The following is a 15,885-nucleotide window of genomic DNA, read 5'->3' on the forward strand; positions in this document are numbered from 1 at the left end:
CCTTCTTTGTCTCAGAGTCTGATTAATTTATTCTTTCTAGAGATTAGAACATCATTGTAATAGAGCGCCAAATGTCCACTACAGGAAGCCTTTATACACATATGATAACTCTCTGCAGCCACCACTAGGGGGAGCTCCCTGTATACAGAGACACACAATAAGATCCTGTCTGCAGTCACCACTAGGGGGATCTCCCTGTATACAGAGATACATAAGATCCTGTCTGCAGTCACCACTAGGGGGAGCTCCCTGTATACAGAGATATACAAGATCCAGTCTACAGCCACCACTAGGGGGAGCTCCCTGTATACAGAGATACATGATAAGATCCTGTCAGCAGCCACCACTAGGGGGAGCTCCCTGTGATACACGATAAGATCCTGTCTGCAGCCACCACTATGGGGAGCTCCCTGTACACAGAGATACATGATAAGATCCTGTCTGCAGCCACCACTAGGGGGAGCACCCTGTATAAAGAGATGCATAAGATAAGATCCTGTCTGCAGCCACCACTAGGGGGAGCTTCCTGTATACAGAAATACATGATAAGATCCTGTCTGAAGTCACCACTAGAGGGAGCTCCCTGTATACAGAGATACATGATAAGATCCTGTCTGCAGTCTCCACTAGGGTGAGCTCCCTGTATGCAGAGATACAGGATAAGATCCTGTCTGCAGCCACCACTAGGGGGAGCTCCCTGTACACAGAGATACATAATAAGATACTGTCTGCTGCCACCACTAGGGGGAGCTCCCTGTACACAGAGATACATGATAAGATCTTGTCTGAAGTCACCACTAGGGGGAGCTTTCTGTATACAGAGATACATGATAAGATCCTGTCTGAAGTCACCACTAGGGGGAGCTTTCTGTATACAGAGATACATGATAAGATCCTGTCTGAAGTCACCACTAGGGGGAGCTCCCTGTATACAGAGATACATAATAAGATCCTGTCTGAAGTCACCACTAGGAGCTGGGTACAGATTTATTGAATTGATGTATAAATGTATTTGTAGTGAGCTCCCACTAGTGGTGGCTGAGGGAAATCATAAGATTATTGTGATTTGTCTTTATATTTTCTAATACACAGCTCTGGCAAAATTAAGAGACCGCTACATAATGTTCAGTTTGTCTGATTTTTCTCTATATTTTTGAGTAAAATGTAAATTGCTCTTTTATTCTATAAACTACTAACAGCATGTCTCCGAATGTCCAAGCAACAAATTTTGAATTTATTTTCAGAAATGAGAAATTGTTGAAAGAACAAAAAAATGCAGAGTGCTTGCAGACCTCAAATAATGCTAAGAAAACAAGTTCCTAATCATTTAGAAACAACAATACTAATGTTTTACCTCAGGAAGAGTTCAGAGATCAATATTCTGTGGAATCCCCATGATTGTTAACCCCAGCTTTCCTGCGTCTTGGCTGCTTTCCTCCAGTCTCTCACACGGCTTCTGGGCGACCTTACGCCGCTCCTGGTACACACATTTCAGCAGTTCTTCTTTGTGTGATGGCTTGTGACTATCCATCTTCCTCCCGATTACATTCCAGAGGTTTTCAGTGGGGTTCAGGTCTGGAGATTGGGTGGCCATGGCAGGGATTGGATGTGGGGGTCCTTCATCCACACATTGATGACCTAGCTGTGTGGCATGGCGCATTGTCCTCAGAGTTGGGGAACATTGCCTGAGCAGAAGGAATCAGCTGTTTTTCCAGGGAAACCTTGTATGCGGCTTGATTCATACGTCCTTCACAAAGATTATCCTGCCCAATTCCAGCCTTGCTGAAGAATCCTCAGATCATCACCGATCCTCCACCAAATTTCACAGTGGGTGCAAGACACTGTGGCTTGTGCGCCTCTCCAGGTCTCCATCTAACCATTATCACGGTTCCCCAACGCCAGTCCTCAAGGCCCACCAACAGGTCATGTTTTCAGGATTTCCCTTGTATTGTACAGGTGAAGCAATTATCACCTGGGCAATACTAAGGAAATCCTGAAAACATCACCTGTTGGTGGGCCTTGAGGACTGGCGTTGGGGAACCCTGCATTAGGTGACCAGGTGTTGGGTAAAGCTGAAAATTAGACTCATCAGAGAAGATTACCTTACTCCAGTCCTCTATGGTCAAATCCTTATGGTCTTTGGCAAACTTCAGCCTGGCTCTCCTTTGCTTTGATGAAATGCTTTGTTCTACCTTTACATGACTTGAGCCCTGCCTCTAGGAGTCTGTTACGAACTGTTCTTGCCGTGCACTTCACCCCAGCTGCCATTTGCCATTCCTTTTGTAGGTCACTTGATGTCATCCTGCAGTTGCTGAGTGACATTCGAATAAGATGGCGGTCATCCCGGTGAGTGGAGAGTCATTTTCACCCTCTGCCGGTCTGTAGTTTTGTTGTCCCCAATATCTGCTTCTTCACCTTGTTGTAATGGACTGCCGTCTTAGAAATTTCAAGGATGGAGATAACATGACCCTCACTGTATCACTCTGCTAGTAACGCCAGAATTGAGCCCTTCTTTTCCTCTCTTAAGACTTTTCTTTTCAACTCCTTTGGCATGGTTAAAAGTTATTTTTTCATTCCTATTACTTTTGGGATATTCCTAGCACTTGTTTTGCCGTCCAGCTTGTCCTATTGCAGGAGGATTGTGAACACCACAGCAGGGTTTTATACTTTCCTTCATTACATAAGATTTGGTTCAGGTGATCACCTACTCAGAAGCACATTAGGTAGAATGAGGTGCACTCTGGTTGGAATTCAGCTGACACTGGAATGGAATGGCTGTCAGACATGGAGAGAAGCCGATTTTAATAAACTGTGCAGTGGGCTCTTAGTTTTCCGGGGGCCATAATACCCTCACTGCCTATTACAGTCGTCCTATTATTTCTTGCTTTTCGGGAGCTTTCGTCCTATGATTGCCTCCCTCCTCAGCTGCTCTCCTGGATCCTCTACCTTGGCCCGGCGCCCTCCTTCTCTGTAGTACGGCCCCCCACATCTACGGTCCTGCACACCACGCATATAAATAGCTCATTCTGGCTGCAGGGCCCCTCTGACCAGCTGGGCCTAATTTTCCTCGTCCTGGCCCTATCTCAGGGCATCTTTTTCCACTGGAATGTGACTCCATAAAAAGACAAATAAACATTAAATTTTCTGAGCTGGAGAAATCCAAAAACCACAGAGCAAAACAGGCGCAGCCCGGACTCTGCTTATTATCAGCGGAGCAAACAGCGGAGGGTCCGGCTCCGGCAGATATTTACTGCTGCACCTTGTGGTGCTCGGAGTGTCGTAGGGTCTACTGATACCTGTGAGACATGAGCAGCCTCCAGCAGTCATTACTAGGTGCAGAAGCCTGGAGTCAGAACTGGGAAGGCTGCTTGGTGCCTCCCTGGGGGCGCTGTCAGCATAACTACCGTGGAAATCCCTTAGAAGTCAATGGGAGCTGTATCAATTATGGAAGATGCCCGGTGTCACCACTAGGTGGAGCTACTTGTATACAGAACAGTGTAGCTTTGAAGTCAATGGGAGCTGTATAAATCAATCTGCAGTGAGCTCCCCCTAGTGGCGACTGTGGGGAATTTACAAAAGGGAATACAATTAATCTGATAGATGCGACGAATGTGGACGAGACAAACACTTTCGCACATGGCAGCACATGAGCGCGGGCGAGCTTTGTGTTATTTTAGGGGTCCTGCCTCCTCTCTTTTGGCTCTCCCTAAAAGTTAGTGAAATATTTTTAAGAAAGGCTGAGGCAGGAGAAGAAGAAGGAAGGGCAGCACTCTGAAAGTTTCTACTTTGTGAGTCTTCCAATCCCATATAATTATCTGCCCGGATGCCAGCGGTCAGCGAGACCAGAATAACGGGGGCAGACAAAGCGCCACTTGTGACAAAAATAAACCTCACAGGGGCGAGCGGCGGCGACAGCCGGCCTCATCGCTGCCCAGAAATGGAAATAAAGCGCACGATAAGACAGAGAGTGGCCCCAGCGGCACTGCGGATGACAAGGATCCTGGGCCGGCGGGGACAATGGCCTCTAATGTGCCCTTAAAGGGACCCTCCATCCAGAGTGACCCCCTGCTGGGATAGTGGCCTTGGACCTTTTTGGTGTCTGGTGACGAGCGTGGAGAAGGCAAATGATGCGATTATTTTGGGCGCTGACAATTCTCCCAAACCTCATGGACAATCCCGACTTCTCAGAAACAATCTTAGCTAATTTGCATAGTCCTGGCTGAGCGAGGGCGGGGTTTACACAAACTCCACCCACAAGTGGGCACTTCTGAATGGGGCTTTGGAGCAGCGTTGCAGGATTGAAGTGTCACTAAATTTCCAATTGTTGGTAACTTTGTCTCTTCCGTTCACTATCTGGTGCTGGATTCCCAATATTTGCACAGTGGTTACCGCACTCCTGATCTACACCCCTGCATGGATACCTAGGGGGCAAAGCTTTTTCAGTTTTGTCTTTGTCTATTTGAAGTTCATTTTTCAGAAACTATTGAGAGGTATGGACACGACGCCAATCTGAGCATCCCCGACTGCAGGGACATGGAGGAAGGTCCCGGCAGGGCAGTAGAGACAGCATCTCCTATTACAATGGCCGCTAATATCGGCCGATCACAGAGTCTGGGACACAAGCAGGTGTAAAGGACCGGTTCATGTCTTGTATGGATCCGGTATGACCACTGGCCGGGAATGGTGGAAACGGGATACAACTAGCACAAAACCCTCAAGCACGAAAAGTACCAGGTCGGTGCAGGTTGTGTCCCGTAGATTTAAAGAGAAAGGTTTCCATTCACTGATTGCGAGAAGGCGCTGCCAAGGAAGAACCCCACGATGTGTCCGAGAAGCTGCTATACAGGGAGTGAAGGCGACGCTCTTCTACAGGTGCAGAGCAGATGATGGTCACAGATGATTACAGGGCTGGGCCCAGCTCCGCATTGGTGGGACAGAATCAGCTCGGTGGAGATCGGAGATCAGACTCGTTGTCACTTAGCCTAAGGGCTGATCCCATCTCACTATGTGCTGATGACCGGGAACGGGCAGCGCTTTACACACAGAGCATGTCCACTGCGGCCAAAGCGCTGCCGTCTACTGAACGCAGGTCACTGAACCTGCGCGGATTCACCGCCTCCCTCACATTCTAATGATTTCATTTCTCTTGAAGGTCTGGAAAAACGCGCTGCTGTCAGTCTCCGCGGGTGATCTGCAGGCGTCTGGGGATACACAGTGGACATGGGATTTCTAGAAAAATAGGTGACAGACTCGCCCCATCTCATCCCTGCACAGATCACTGAGCATGCCCACAAAACTCAGCCATATAGGAGAATAGGTGACGGACACGCCCCGTCTCATCCCTGCACAGATCACGGAGCATGCCCACAACACTCAGCCATATAGCAGAATAGGTGACGGACACACCCCGTCTCATCCCTGCACAGATCACTGAGCATGCCCACAACACTCAGCCATATAGCAGAATAGGTGACGGACACACCCAGTCTCATCCCTGCACAGATCACGGAGCATGCTCACAACACTCAGCCATATAGCAGAATAGGTGACAGACTCGCCCCATCTCATCCCTGCACAGTAACCCCTGCACAGATCACTGAGCATGCCCACAACACTCAGCCATATAGAAGAATAGGTGACGGACACGCCCCATCTCATCCCTGCACAGATCACTGAGCATGCCCACAACACTCAGCCATATAGAAGAATAGGTGACGGACACGCCCCGTCTCATCCCTGCACAGATCACTGAGCATGCCCACAACACTCAGTCATATAGCAGAATAGGTGACAGACTCGCCCCATCTCATCCCTGCACAGTAACCCCTGCACAGATCACTGAGCATGCCCACAACACTCAGCCATATAGAAGAATAGGTGACGGACACGCCCCGTCTCATCCCTGCACAGATCACTGAGCATGCCCACAACACTCAGTCATATAGCAGAATAGGTGACAGACTCGCCCCATCTCATCCCTGCACAGTAACCCCTGCACAGATCACTGAGCATGCCCACAACACTCAGCCATATAGAAGAATAGGTGACGGACACGCCCCGTCTCATCCCTGCACAGATCACTGAGCATGCCCACAACACTCAGCCATATAGAAGAATAGGTGACGGACACGCCCCGTCTCATCCCTGCACAGATCACTGAGCATGCCCACAACACTCAGCCATATAGCAGAATAGGTGACGGACACGCCCCGTCTCATCCCTGCACAGATCACTGAGCATGCCCACAACACTCAGCCATATAGCAGAATAGGTGACAGACTCGCCCCATCTCATCCCTGCACAGATCACTGAGCATGCCCACAACACTCAGCCATATAGAAGAATAGGTGACGGACACGCCCCGTCTCATCCCTGCACAGATCACTGAGCATGCCCACAACACTCAGCCATATAGCAGAATAGGTGACAGACTCGCCCCATCTCATCCCTGCACAGTAACCCCTGCACAGATCACTGAGCATGCCCACAACACTCAGCCATATAGAATAGGTGACGGACACGCCCCGTCTCATCCCTGCACAGATCACTGAGCATGCCCACAATACTCAGCCATATAGCAGAATAGGTGACGGACACGCCCCGTCTCATCCCTGCACAGATCACGGAGCATGCCCACAACACTCAGCCATATAGCAGAATAGGTGACGGACACGCCCCGTCTCATCCCTGCACAGATCACTGAGCATGCCCACAACACTCAGCCATATAGCAGAATAGGTGACAGACTCACCCCATCTCATCCCTGCACAGTAACCCCTGCACAGATCACTGAGCATGCCCACAACACTCAGCCATATAGAAGAATAGGTGACGGACACGCCCCATCTCATCCCTGCACAGTAACCCCTGCACAGATCACTGAGCATGCCCACAACACTCAGCCATATAGAAGAATAGGTGACGGACACGCCCCGTCTCATCCCTGCACAGATCACTGAGCATGCCCACAACACTCAGCCATATAGCAGAATAGGTGACAGACTCGCCCCATCTCATCCCTGCACAGTAACCCCTGCACAGATCACTGAGCATGCCCACAACACTCAGCCATATAGAAGAATAGGTGACGGACACGCCCCGTCTCATCCCTGCACAGATCACTGAGCATGCCCACAACACTCAGCCATATAGAAGAATAGGTGACGGACACGCCCCGTCTCATCCCTGCACAGATCACTGAGCATGCCCACAACACTCAGCCATATAGCAGAATAGGTGACGGACACGCCCCGTCTCATCCCTGCACAGATCACTGAGCATGCCCACAACACTCAGCCATATAGCAGAATAGGTGACGGACACGCCCCGTCTCATCCCTGCACAGATCACTGAGCATGCCCACAACACTCAGCCATATAGCAGAATAGGTGACGGACACGCCCCGTCTCATCCCTGCACAGATCACTGAGCATGCCCACAACACTCAGCCATATAGCAGAATAGGTGACGGACACGCCCCGTCTCATCCCTGCACAGATCACGGAGCATGCCCACAACACTCAGCCATATAGCAGAATAGGTGACGGACACGCCCCGTCTCATCCCTGCACAGATCACTGAGCATGCCCACAACACTCAGCCATATAGCAGAATAGGTGACAGACTCACCCCATCTCATCCCTGCACAGTAACCCCTGCACAGATCACTGAGCATGCCCACAACACTCAGCCATATAGAAGAATAGGTGACGGACACGCCCTGTCTCATCCCTGCACAGATCACTGAGCATGCCCACAACACTCAGCCATATAGCAGAATAGGTGACAGACTCACCCCATCTCATCCCTGCACAGTAACCCCTGCACAGATCACTGAGCATGCCCACAACACTCAGCCATATAGAAGAATAGGTGACGGACACGCCCCGTCTCATCCTTGCACAGATCACTGAGCATGCCCACAACACTCAGCCATATAGAAGAATAGGTGACGGACACGCCCCGTCTCATCCCTGCACAGATCACTGAGCATGCCCACAACACTCAGCCATATAGAATAGGTGACGGACACGCCCCGTCTCATCCCTGCACAGATCACTGAGCATGCCCACAACACTCAGCCATATAGGAGAATAGGTGACGGACACGCCCCGTCTCATCCCTGCACAGATCACTGAGCATGCCCACAACACTCAGCCATATAGCAGAATAGGTGACAGACTCGCCCCGTCTCATCCCTGCACAGATCACTGAGCATGCCCACAACACTCAGCCATATAGGAGAATAGGTGACGGACACGCCCCGTCTCATCCCTGCACAGATCACTGAGCATGCCCACAACACTCAGCCATATAGAAGAATAGGTGACGGACACGCCCCGTCTCATCCCTGCACAGATCACTGAGCATGCTCACAACACTCGCACATAGAACTTTACATCATTTGTAACTCTTTCTGCAACATATTAAAATGATAGATTTCACTCTTCAGCATTAGTATCAGCTTGTGTTACACGTCGGTCACGTCCTGAGCGGTGCACAGATCCATCACCTGCGCTAGGACGTCACCAGAACTGTGCGATAGAGCGGAACCTACGGATGACGCCCACCCTGCGCCACCCTCATCGCCATCACCCCGAGGTCACATCGCTTCCTCCATTACCTGCACTGGTGATTGCACAGGATCTTGGAGTTGCTCCATGTAAATCCCCATACAGTAAAGCGATACTTTGGGTTTCATGTGACGCTTCGCGCCCGGACCGCGCTACATCGAACATGTATTGATATTAAGCAGCGCGGCGATCACGTAACGGCCGCCATGTTAACACGATCATGTGCCTGCGGCTTCTGGCCGGAGAACGGAATTCACCACCAAATCTCATGAACTCCAGTAGAATTTCCCGTCTGGAAGCCGAAGGAAAATAGTGACGCGGAAAAGCCGCTGAGCCCAGACGTGAGGGTCTGAGGTGCGGAATTCCACAGATTACCACAAGCTCCCGCGAACCACTAATGGATTCTGCAGGAAAGTTACTGAGAAGACTGGAATCCATCACTTCTTACCTACAATAGCGCAGAAGGAAAGTACCCAGCTTTCTATAAACCCAGAACAGCATAAAAATCAGCAAGAGCACATCAGGAGAAATATATGTACACAATGACTGCTTCAGCAGAATAATGAGTGCAGCTCTGGAGTATAATACAGGAGGTAACTCAGGATCAGTAATGTAATGTATGTACACAGTGACTGCACCAGCAGAATAGTGAGTGCAGCTCTGGAGTATAATACAGGATGTAACTCAGGATCAGTAATGTAATGTATGTACACAGTGACTGCACCAGCAGAATAGTGAGTGCAGCTCTGGGGTATAATACAGGATGTAACTCAGGATCAGTAATGTAATGTATGTACACAGTGACTGCACCAGCAGAATAGTGAGTGCAGCTCCGGAGTATAATATACGATGTAACTCAGGATCAGTAATGTAATGTATGTACACAGTGACTGCACCAGCAGAATAGTGAGTGGAGCTCTGGAGTATAATACAGGAGGTAACTCAGGATCAGTAATGTATGTACACAGTGACTGCACCAGCAGAATAGTGAGTACAGCTCTGGAGTATAATACAGGAGGTAACGCAGGATCAGTAATGTAATGTATGTACACAGTGACTGCACCAGCAGAATAGTGAGTGGAGCTCTGGAGTATAATACAGGAGGTAACTCAGGATCAGTAATGTATGTACACAGTGACTGCACCAGCAGAATAGTGAGTACAGCTCTGGAGTATAATACAGGAGGTAACGCAGGATCAGTAATGTAATGTATGTACACAGTGACTGCACCAGCAGAATAGTGAGTACAGCTCTGGAGTATAATACAGGACGTAACTCAGGATCAGTAATGTATGTACACAGTGACTGCACCAGCAGAATAGTGAGGGCAGCTCTGGAGTATAATACATTACTGCTCCTAAGTGACATCCTGTATTATACCCCAGAGCTGCACTCACTATTCTGCTGGTGCAGTCACCGTGTACATACATTACATTACTAATCCTGAGTTACATCCTGTATTATACCCCAGAGCTGCACTCACTATTCTGCTGGTGCAGTCACTGTGTGCATACATTGCTGCTCCTAAGTGATATCCTGTATGTACACAGTGACTCCAGTGTTAATTTACTTCTTGTACATCAGAACAGGAATTTTCTCAATAAAACATTGTATCATATTTGTTATGACTTATATTTAGGAAATTAATCTCTTTACATTTCGGGCGCAGTAACTCCATACTGACGTTACACACAATTACAGTATTCACTTCACCCCTGGTGATCGCAGAGTCTAATGTGTGATGTCTACGTCCTTCATCTGTGGTGATACTGAGTGTCGGAGAGGTGAAACCATCAGGATCTGGAATATTAGATCGCCGTTGTTTGCTGCTTCTAGCTTTTATTGGTTTCATTTGTAGCCGAGGCTGAGACCACAGTCGTACGGAGGCCCGATAATGTCCTTTGCCTCCACGTGCTTCTGTGACACTGTCCCCGGCTGCTCTCGTGCTCTGGTGATATGGGGGCAGTCATTCCCATGGGGTTGTTCTTTCCATAGACCCTTAGTAGTCAGAGATGCTTAGTGATACTTAGAATTACATCACGTACCTGAGATCTGAGAACTTGGAGAACAGTCACCACCTCCTGCTCCATCCAGGTCTTCATTCCTGACCATTATCTGCTGAGAGGCGCTCCCGAAAGGGGAATCCACTGCCTCCATTGGGGTTACTGTGCGATGTGTAGGTAAGGTGGTACATCACATTCACAAGACACTCATGAAGATCCATCATATACCAGGAGCACCCCACCAGACATGCTGTATACGGGGAAAACACCACCTCACCCGCCATATATCGGAAGCACCCCACCAGACATGCCGTATACTGGGAAAACTCCATCAGACCTGCCCTACACCCGGGACACATTACCAGACCTGCCCTACACCCGGGACACATTACCAGACCTGCCCTACACCCGGGACACATTACCAGACCTGCCCTACACCCGGGACACATTACCAGACCTGCCCTACACCCGGGACACATTACCAGACCTGCCCTACACCCGGGACACATTACCAGACCTGCCCTACACCCGGGACACATTACCAGACCTGCCCTACACCCGGGACACATTACCAGACCTGCCCTACACCCGGGACACATTACCAGACCTGCCCTACACCCGGGACACATCACCAGACCTGCCCTACACCCGGGACACATCACCAGACCTGCCCTACACCCGGGACACATCACCAGACCTGCCCTACACCCGGGACACATCACCAGACCTGCCCTACACCCGGGACACATCACCAGACCTGCCCTACACCCGGGACACATCACCAGACCTGCCCCGTACAGTCACTTGTAGGGCCCGATTCTGCCCAGGGGCCACACCTCTTTGAGCCTACCAGAGTGTTATAATGGACTCTCGCGCCTTTCTCTTGTGTGGTATAGATCCGGTATACACCATGTACAACAAGCGCTGGTTATTAGTGATTTATTGTTTAGTGTAACAATGTATCAGATTCATAATATAAAAAAAAACAGCAGAATCTCTACAAAATAAGAATACTGTCTGCAGCGTAAAAAGGTAAAGAAGCGCCAGCGTCCAACGGGATGGAGGTGATGTCACCGGGGGTAATGTAGGGTACGGAAGGAGCATGAGGCACCGGCATCCCCCAATATAGTAGTGATGTCACAGGATGTAATATAGGGTTAGGAGTGACCACGAGGTGGGGAAAGTCCTCCAGGATGGCCGCAATGTCACCACGGTTAATGAAGGGTAAGAGGGGACCACGAGGTGCCTACGTCCCAGAGATGGTGATTGCATAAGGGGTAATGTAAGGTAAGAAGGGAGCATGAGGCACCGGTGTTTCCCGGGTATGGTGGTGATGTCACAGGAGGTAGGTCAAGGAAAGAGGGGAAGATGGTGATGTCGTCTCAGGGGGAAAGGTAGGGTTAGAAAGAGCCACGAGTCACTGGTGTCCCTCCATGATAGTGGTGATGTCACAGAAGGTAATGCAGGGTAGGAGGGACCACTAGGTGTCCGCATCCCCCTGGATGGTAGTGACGTCACAGGAGGCAATGTAGGGTAAGAAAAGACTATGAAGCACTGCCGTTCCTCCCGAGTCACAGGGGCTAAATGTAGGGTTAGAAAAGACCATGAGGTGTCGGTGTCCCCTGGGATCGTGGTGTGGACACAAGGGGTAATGCAGGGTTGGAGGCACCATGAGGTGCCAAAGTCCCAGAGATGGTAGTGAAGTCATAAGACGTAATTCAGGGTAAGAAGGGACCATGAGGTGCCGGCGTCCCGTGGGATGGTGGTGTGGTGATGTCATCAGGGTTAATGGAGGGAAAGAGGTGACACCAGGTGCCGGCGTCTCCTGGGATGGTGCTGGTGTCACAGGCGGTAATGCATGGTAATAGTGGACTATGAAGCACTGGTGTCCCTCCCGAGAAGGTAGTGATGTCACAGGGTCAAAATGTAGGGTTACAACGGACCAGGAGGTACCGGCATGGATGGTGGTGATGTCACAGGAGGTAATGCAGGGTTAGATGGGACCACGAGGTGCCCGCGTCCCCCCGAGAAGGTAGCGATGTCACAGGGTCAAAATGTAGGGTTACAACGGACCTGAAGTACCGGCGTGGATGGTGGTGATGTCACAGGAAGTAATGCAGGGTTAGATGGGACCACGAGGTGCCCGCGTCCCCCCGAGACGGTAGTGAATGTTCACGTTATCGCGGGTCTCATGGATCCTAAGACGCGTGATTTTGAAAGCTGTTTTGGATGTGACCGGAGAAGAAAACATGACGTATCGAGAATCAGTAAAATATGATTGGAGTCACATTATTGATGTACATTCTTTCTGGAAAAGCTGAAAGCAGAACTCTCAGTTGGAGCCATCACGTCAGATCTTGGTGACATGGAAAATCCAGGATTCCCGACGCGCTTTCTTCACATCGCAGGAAATCTCCTCTCTGCCCTCCGCTTTTGCTCACGAGTTTCACCTCTTCGATCACCATGTTGTGAGTGACAGCTTTGCACATGTCGTAAATGGTTAACGCCGCCACGCTTGCCGCGGTCAGCGCTTCCATCTCCACCCCAGTTTTACCATAAGTGCGACATTCGGCTGTCACCACAGCTGTAAATCGCGTGGCGTCCAGTGTCAGAGAAACCTGTACTTGGCTCAGGGAAATGTTATGGCACAAAGGAATCAGCTGACTGGTCAGTTTGGCGCCCTGGATGCCGGCGATCTGTGCCACGGTGAGGACGTCGCCCTTCTTCAGCTTGTTGGCCTGGACAAGGTTGAAAACTTTGGGGCCCAGGTGGATGACGGCTGTAGCAACGGCGGTCCGACTGGTGCTCGGTTTCTCTCCTACATTTACCATGTGAACCTTTCCGGCTCGGTCTACGTGCGTCAAATGTCCGGACGCCTCCTGTAAACGGGAATAATTGTGCGTTTCAGATAGATTGTCAATGGAAGACTGTGGAGTATTAAGGCACTGAGATTGGGGGTCCGGAGACTCGGGGCCACAGCAGAAACTGCGCAGCGGAAGCACCAAAGGATTCACCACTGTTTTCCGAAAATCAGATTGTAAAAAGTCCATAAATCCTGTCTGCAAACCCCGAAAAGATCTCCAAAACAGAAAGACGGAGGAAGCAGGTGACCCTGGAAAAAGACAAAACGGGAGTTACAGTCCATTGTCAGAGTAATATACTGAACACGCAGGTATGCAAGACATTACTGCACAATAATGCGCATCGTAGGCAGTAGTATAGAAGATACATCCTCCTACATGGGGGGCGGTATTACAGTAGTTATATTCTTGTACATAGGGGCAGTATTACAGTAGTTATATTCTTGTACATAGGGGCAGTATTATAGTGGTTATATTCTTGTACATAGGAGCAGTATTATAGTAGTTATATTCTGGTACATAGGGGCAGTATTACAGTAGTTATATTCTTATACATAGGGGCAGTATTATAGTGGTTATATTCTGGTACATAGGGGCAGTATTATAGTGGTTATATTCTTGTACATAGGGGCAGTATTACAGTAGTTATATTCTTGTACATAGGGGCAGTATTATAGTGGTTATATTCTTGTACATAGGAGCAGTATTATAGTAGTTATATTCTGGTACATAGGGGCAGTATTATAGTAGTTATATTCTTATACATAGGGGCAGTATTATAGTAGCTATATTCTTGTACATAGGAGCAGTATTATAGTAGTTATATTCTTGTACATAGGAGCAGTATTATAGTAGTTATATTCTTGTACATAGGGGCAGTATTACAGTAGTTATATTCTTGTACATAGGGGCAGTATTATAGTGGTTATATTCTTGTACATAGGAGCAGTATTATAGTAGCTATATTCTTGTACATAGGGGCAGTATTACAGTAGTTATATTCTTGTACATAGGGGCAGTATTATAGTGGTTATATTCTTGTACATAGGAGCAGTATTATAGTAGTTATATTCTGGTACATAGGGGCAGTATTATAGTAGTTATATTCTTATACATAGGGGCAGTATTATAGTAGCTATATTCTTGTACATAGGAGCAGTATTATAGTAGTTATATTCTTGTACATAGGGGCAGTATTACAGTAGTTATATTCTTGTACATAGGGGCAGTATTATAGTAGTTATATTCTTATACATAGGGGCAGTATTATAGTAGCTATATTCTTGTACATAGGAGCAGTATTATAGTAGTTATATTCTGGTACATAGGGGCAGTATTACAGTAGTTATATTCTTGTACATAGGGGCAGTATTATAGTGGTTATATTCTTGTACATAGGAGCAGTATTATAGTAGTTATATTCTGGTACATAGGGGCAGTATTACAGTAGTTATATTCTTATACATAGGGGCAGTATTATAGTGGTTATATTCTGGTACATAGGGGCAGTATTATAGTGGTTATATTCTTGTACATAGGGGCAGTATTACAGTAGTTATATTCTTGTACATAGGGGCAGTATTATAGTGGTTATATTCTTGTACATAGGAGCAGTATTATAGTAGTTATATTCTGGTACATAGGGGCAGTATTATAGTAGTTATATTCTTATACATAGGGGCAGTATTATAGTAGCTATATTCTTGTACATAGGAGCAGTATTATAGTAGTTATATTCTTGTACATAGGAGCAGTATTATAGTAGTTATATTCTTGTACATAGGGGCAGTATTACAGTAGTTATATTCTTGTACATAGGGGCAGTATTATAGTGGTTATATTCTTGTACATAGGAGCAGTATTATAGTAGCTATATTCTTGTACATAGGGGCAGTATTACAGTAGTTATATTCTTGTACATAGGGGCAGTATTATAGTGGTTATATTCTTGTACATAGGAGCAGTATTATAGTAGTTATATTCTGGTACATAGGGGCAGTATTATAGTAGTTATATTCTTATACATAGGGGCAGTATTATAGTAGCTATATTCTTGTACATAGGAGCAGTATTATAGTAGTTATATTCTTGTACATAGGGGCAGTATTACAGTAGTTATATTCTTGTACATAGGGGCAGTATTATAGTAGTTATATTCTTATACATAGGGGCAGTATTATAGTAGCTATATTCTTGTACATAGGAGCAGTATTATAGTAGTTATATTCTGGTACATAGGGGCAGTATTACAGTAGTTATATTCTTGTACATAGGGGCAGTATTATAGTAGTTATATTCTTGTACATAGGAGCAGTATTATAGTAGCTATATTCTTGTACATAGGGGCAGTATTACAGTAGTTATATTCTTGTACATAGGGGCAGTATTATAGTGGTTATATTCTTGTACATAGGAGCAGTATTATAGTAGTTATATTCTGGTACATAG

At 47.7% G+C, this 15,885-nt stretch overlaps 1 protein-coding gene across 2 annotated transcripts in view; it reads right to left on the reverse strand.

The window, feature by feature from the left end:
• Positions 1-11,499: 11,499 nt before the first annotated feature.
• MOCS1 (molybdenum cofactor synthesis 1) overlaps positions 11,500-15,885 on the reverse strand; it is a 52,787-nt gene continuing 48,401 nt past the window's right edge. The window contains exon 11 of one of the 2 annotated variants that reach the window (XM_073556297.1): positions 11,500-13,688. In XM_073556297.1, coding sequence (XP_073412398.1) covers positions 12,922-13,688 — 767 coding nt within the window. In that variant the 3' untranslated portion in view covers positions 11,500-12,921. The remainder of the gene's footprint in view (positions 13,689-15,885) is intronic. The other variant, XM_073556298.1, reaches the window with a different exon arrangement.

This window comes from Dendrobates tinctorius, unplaced genomic scaffold (assembly GCF_039654945.1).
Source record: "Dendrobates tinctorius isolate UK_male_01 unplaced genomic scaffold, ASM3965494v1 ptg000232l, whole genome shotgun sequence".
Taxonomy (NCBI): domain Eukaryota; kingdom Metazoa; phylum Chordata; class Amphibia; order Anura; family Dendrobatidae; genus Dendrobates; species Dendrobates tinctorius.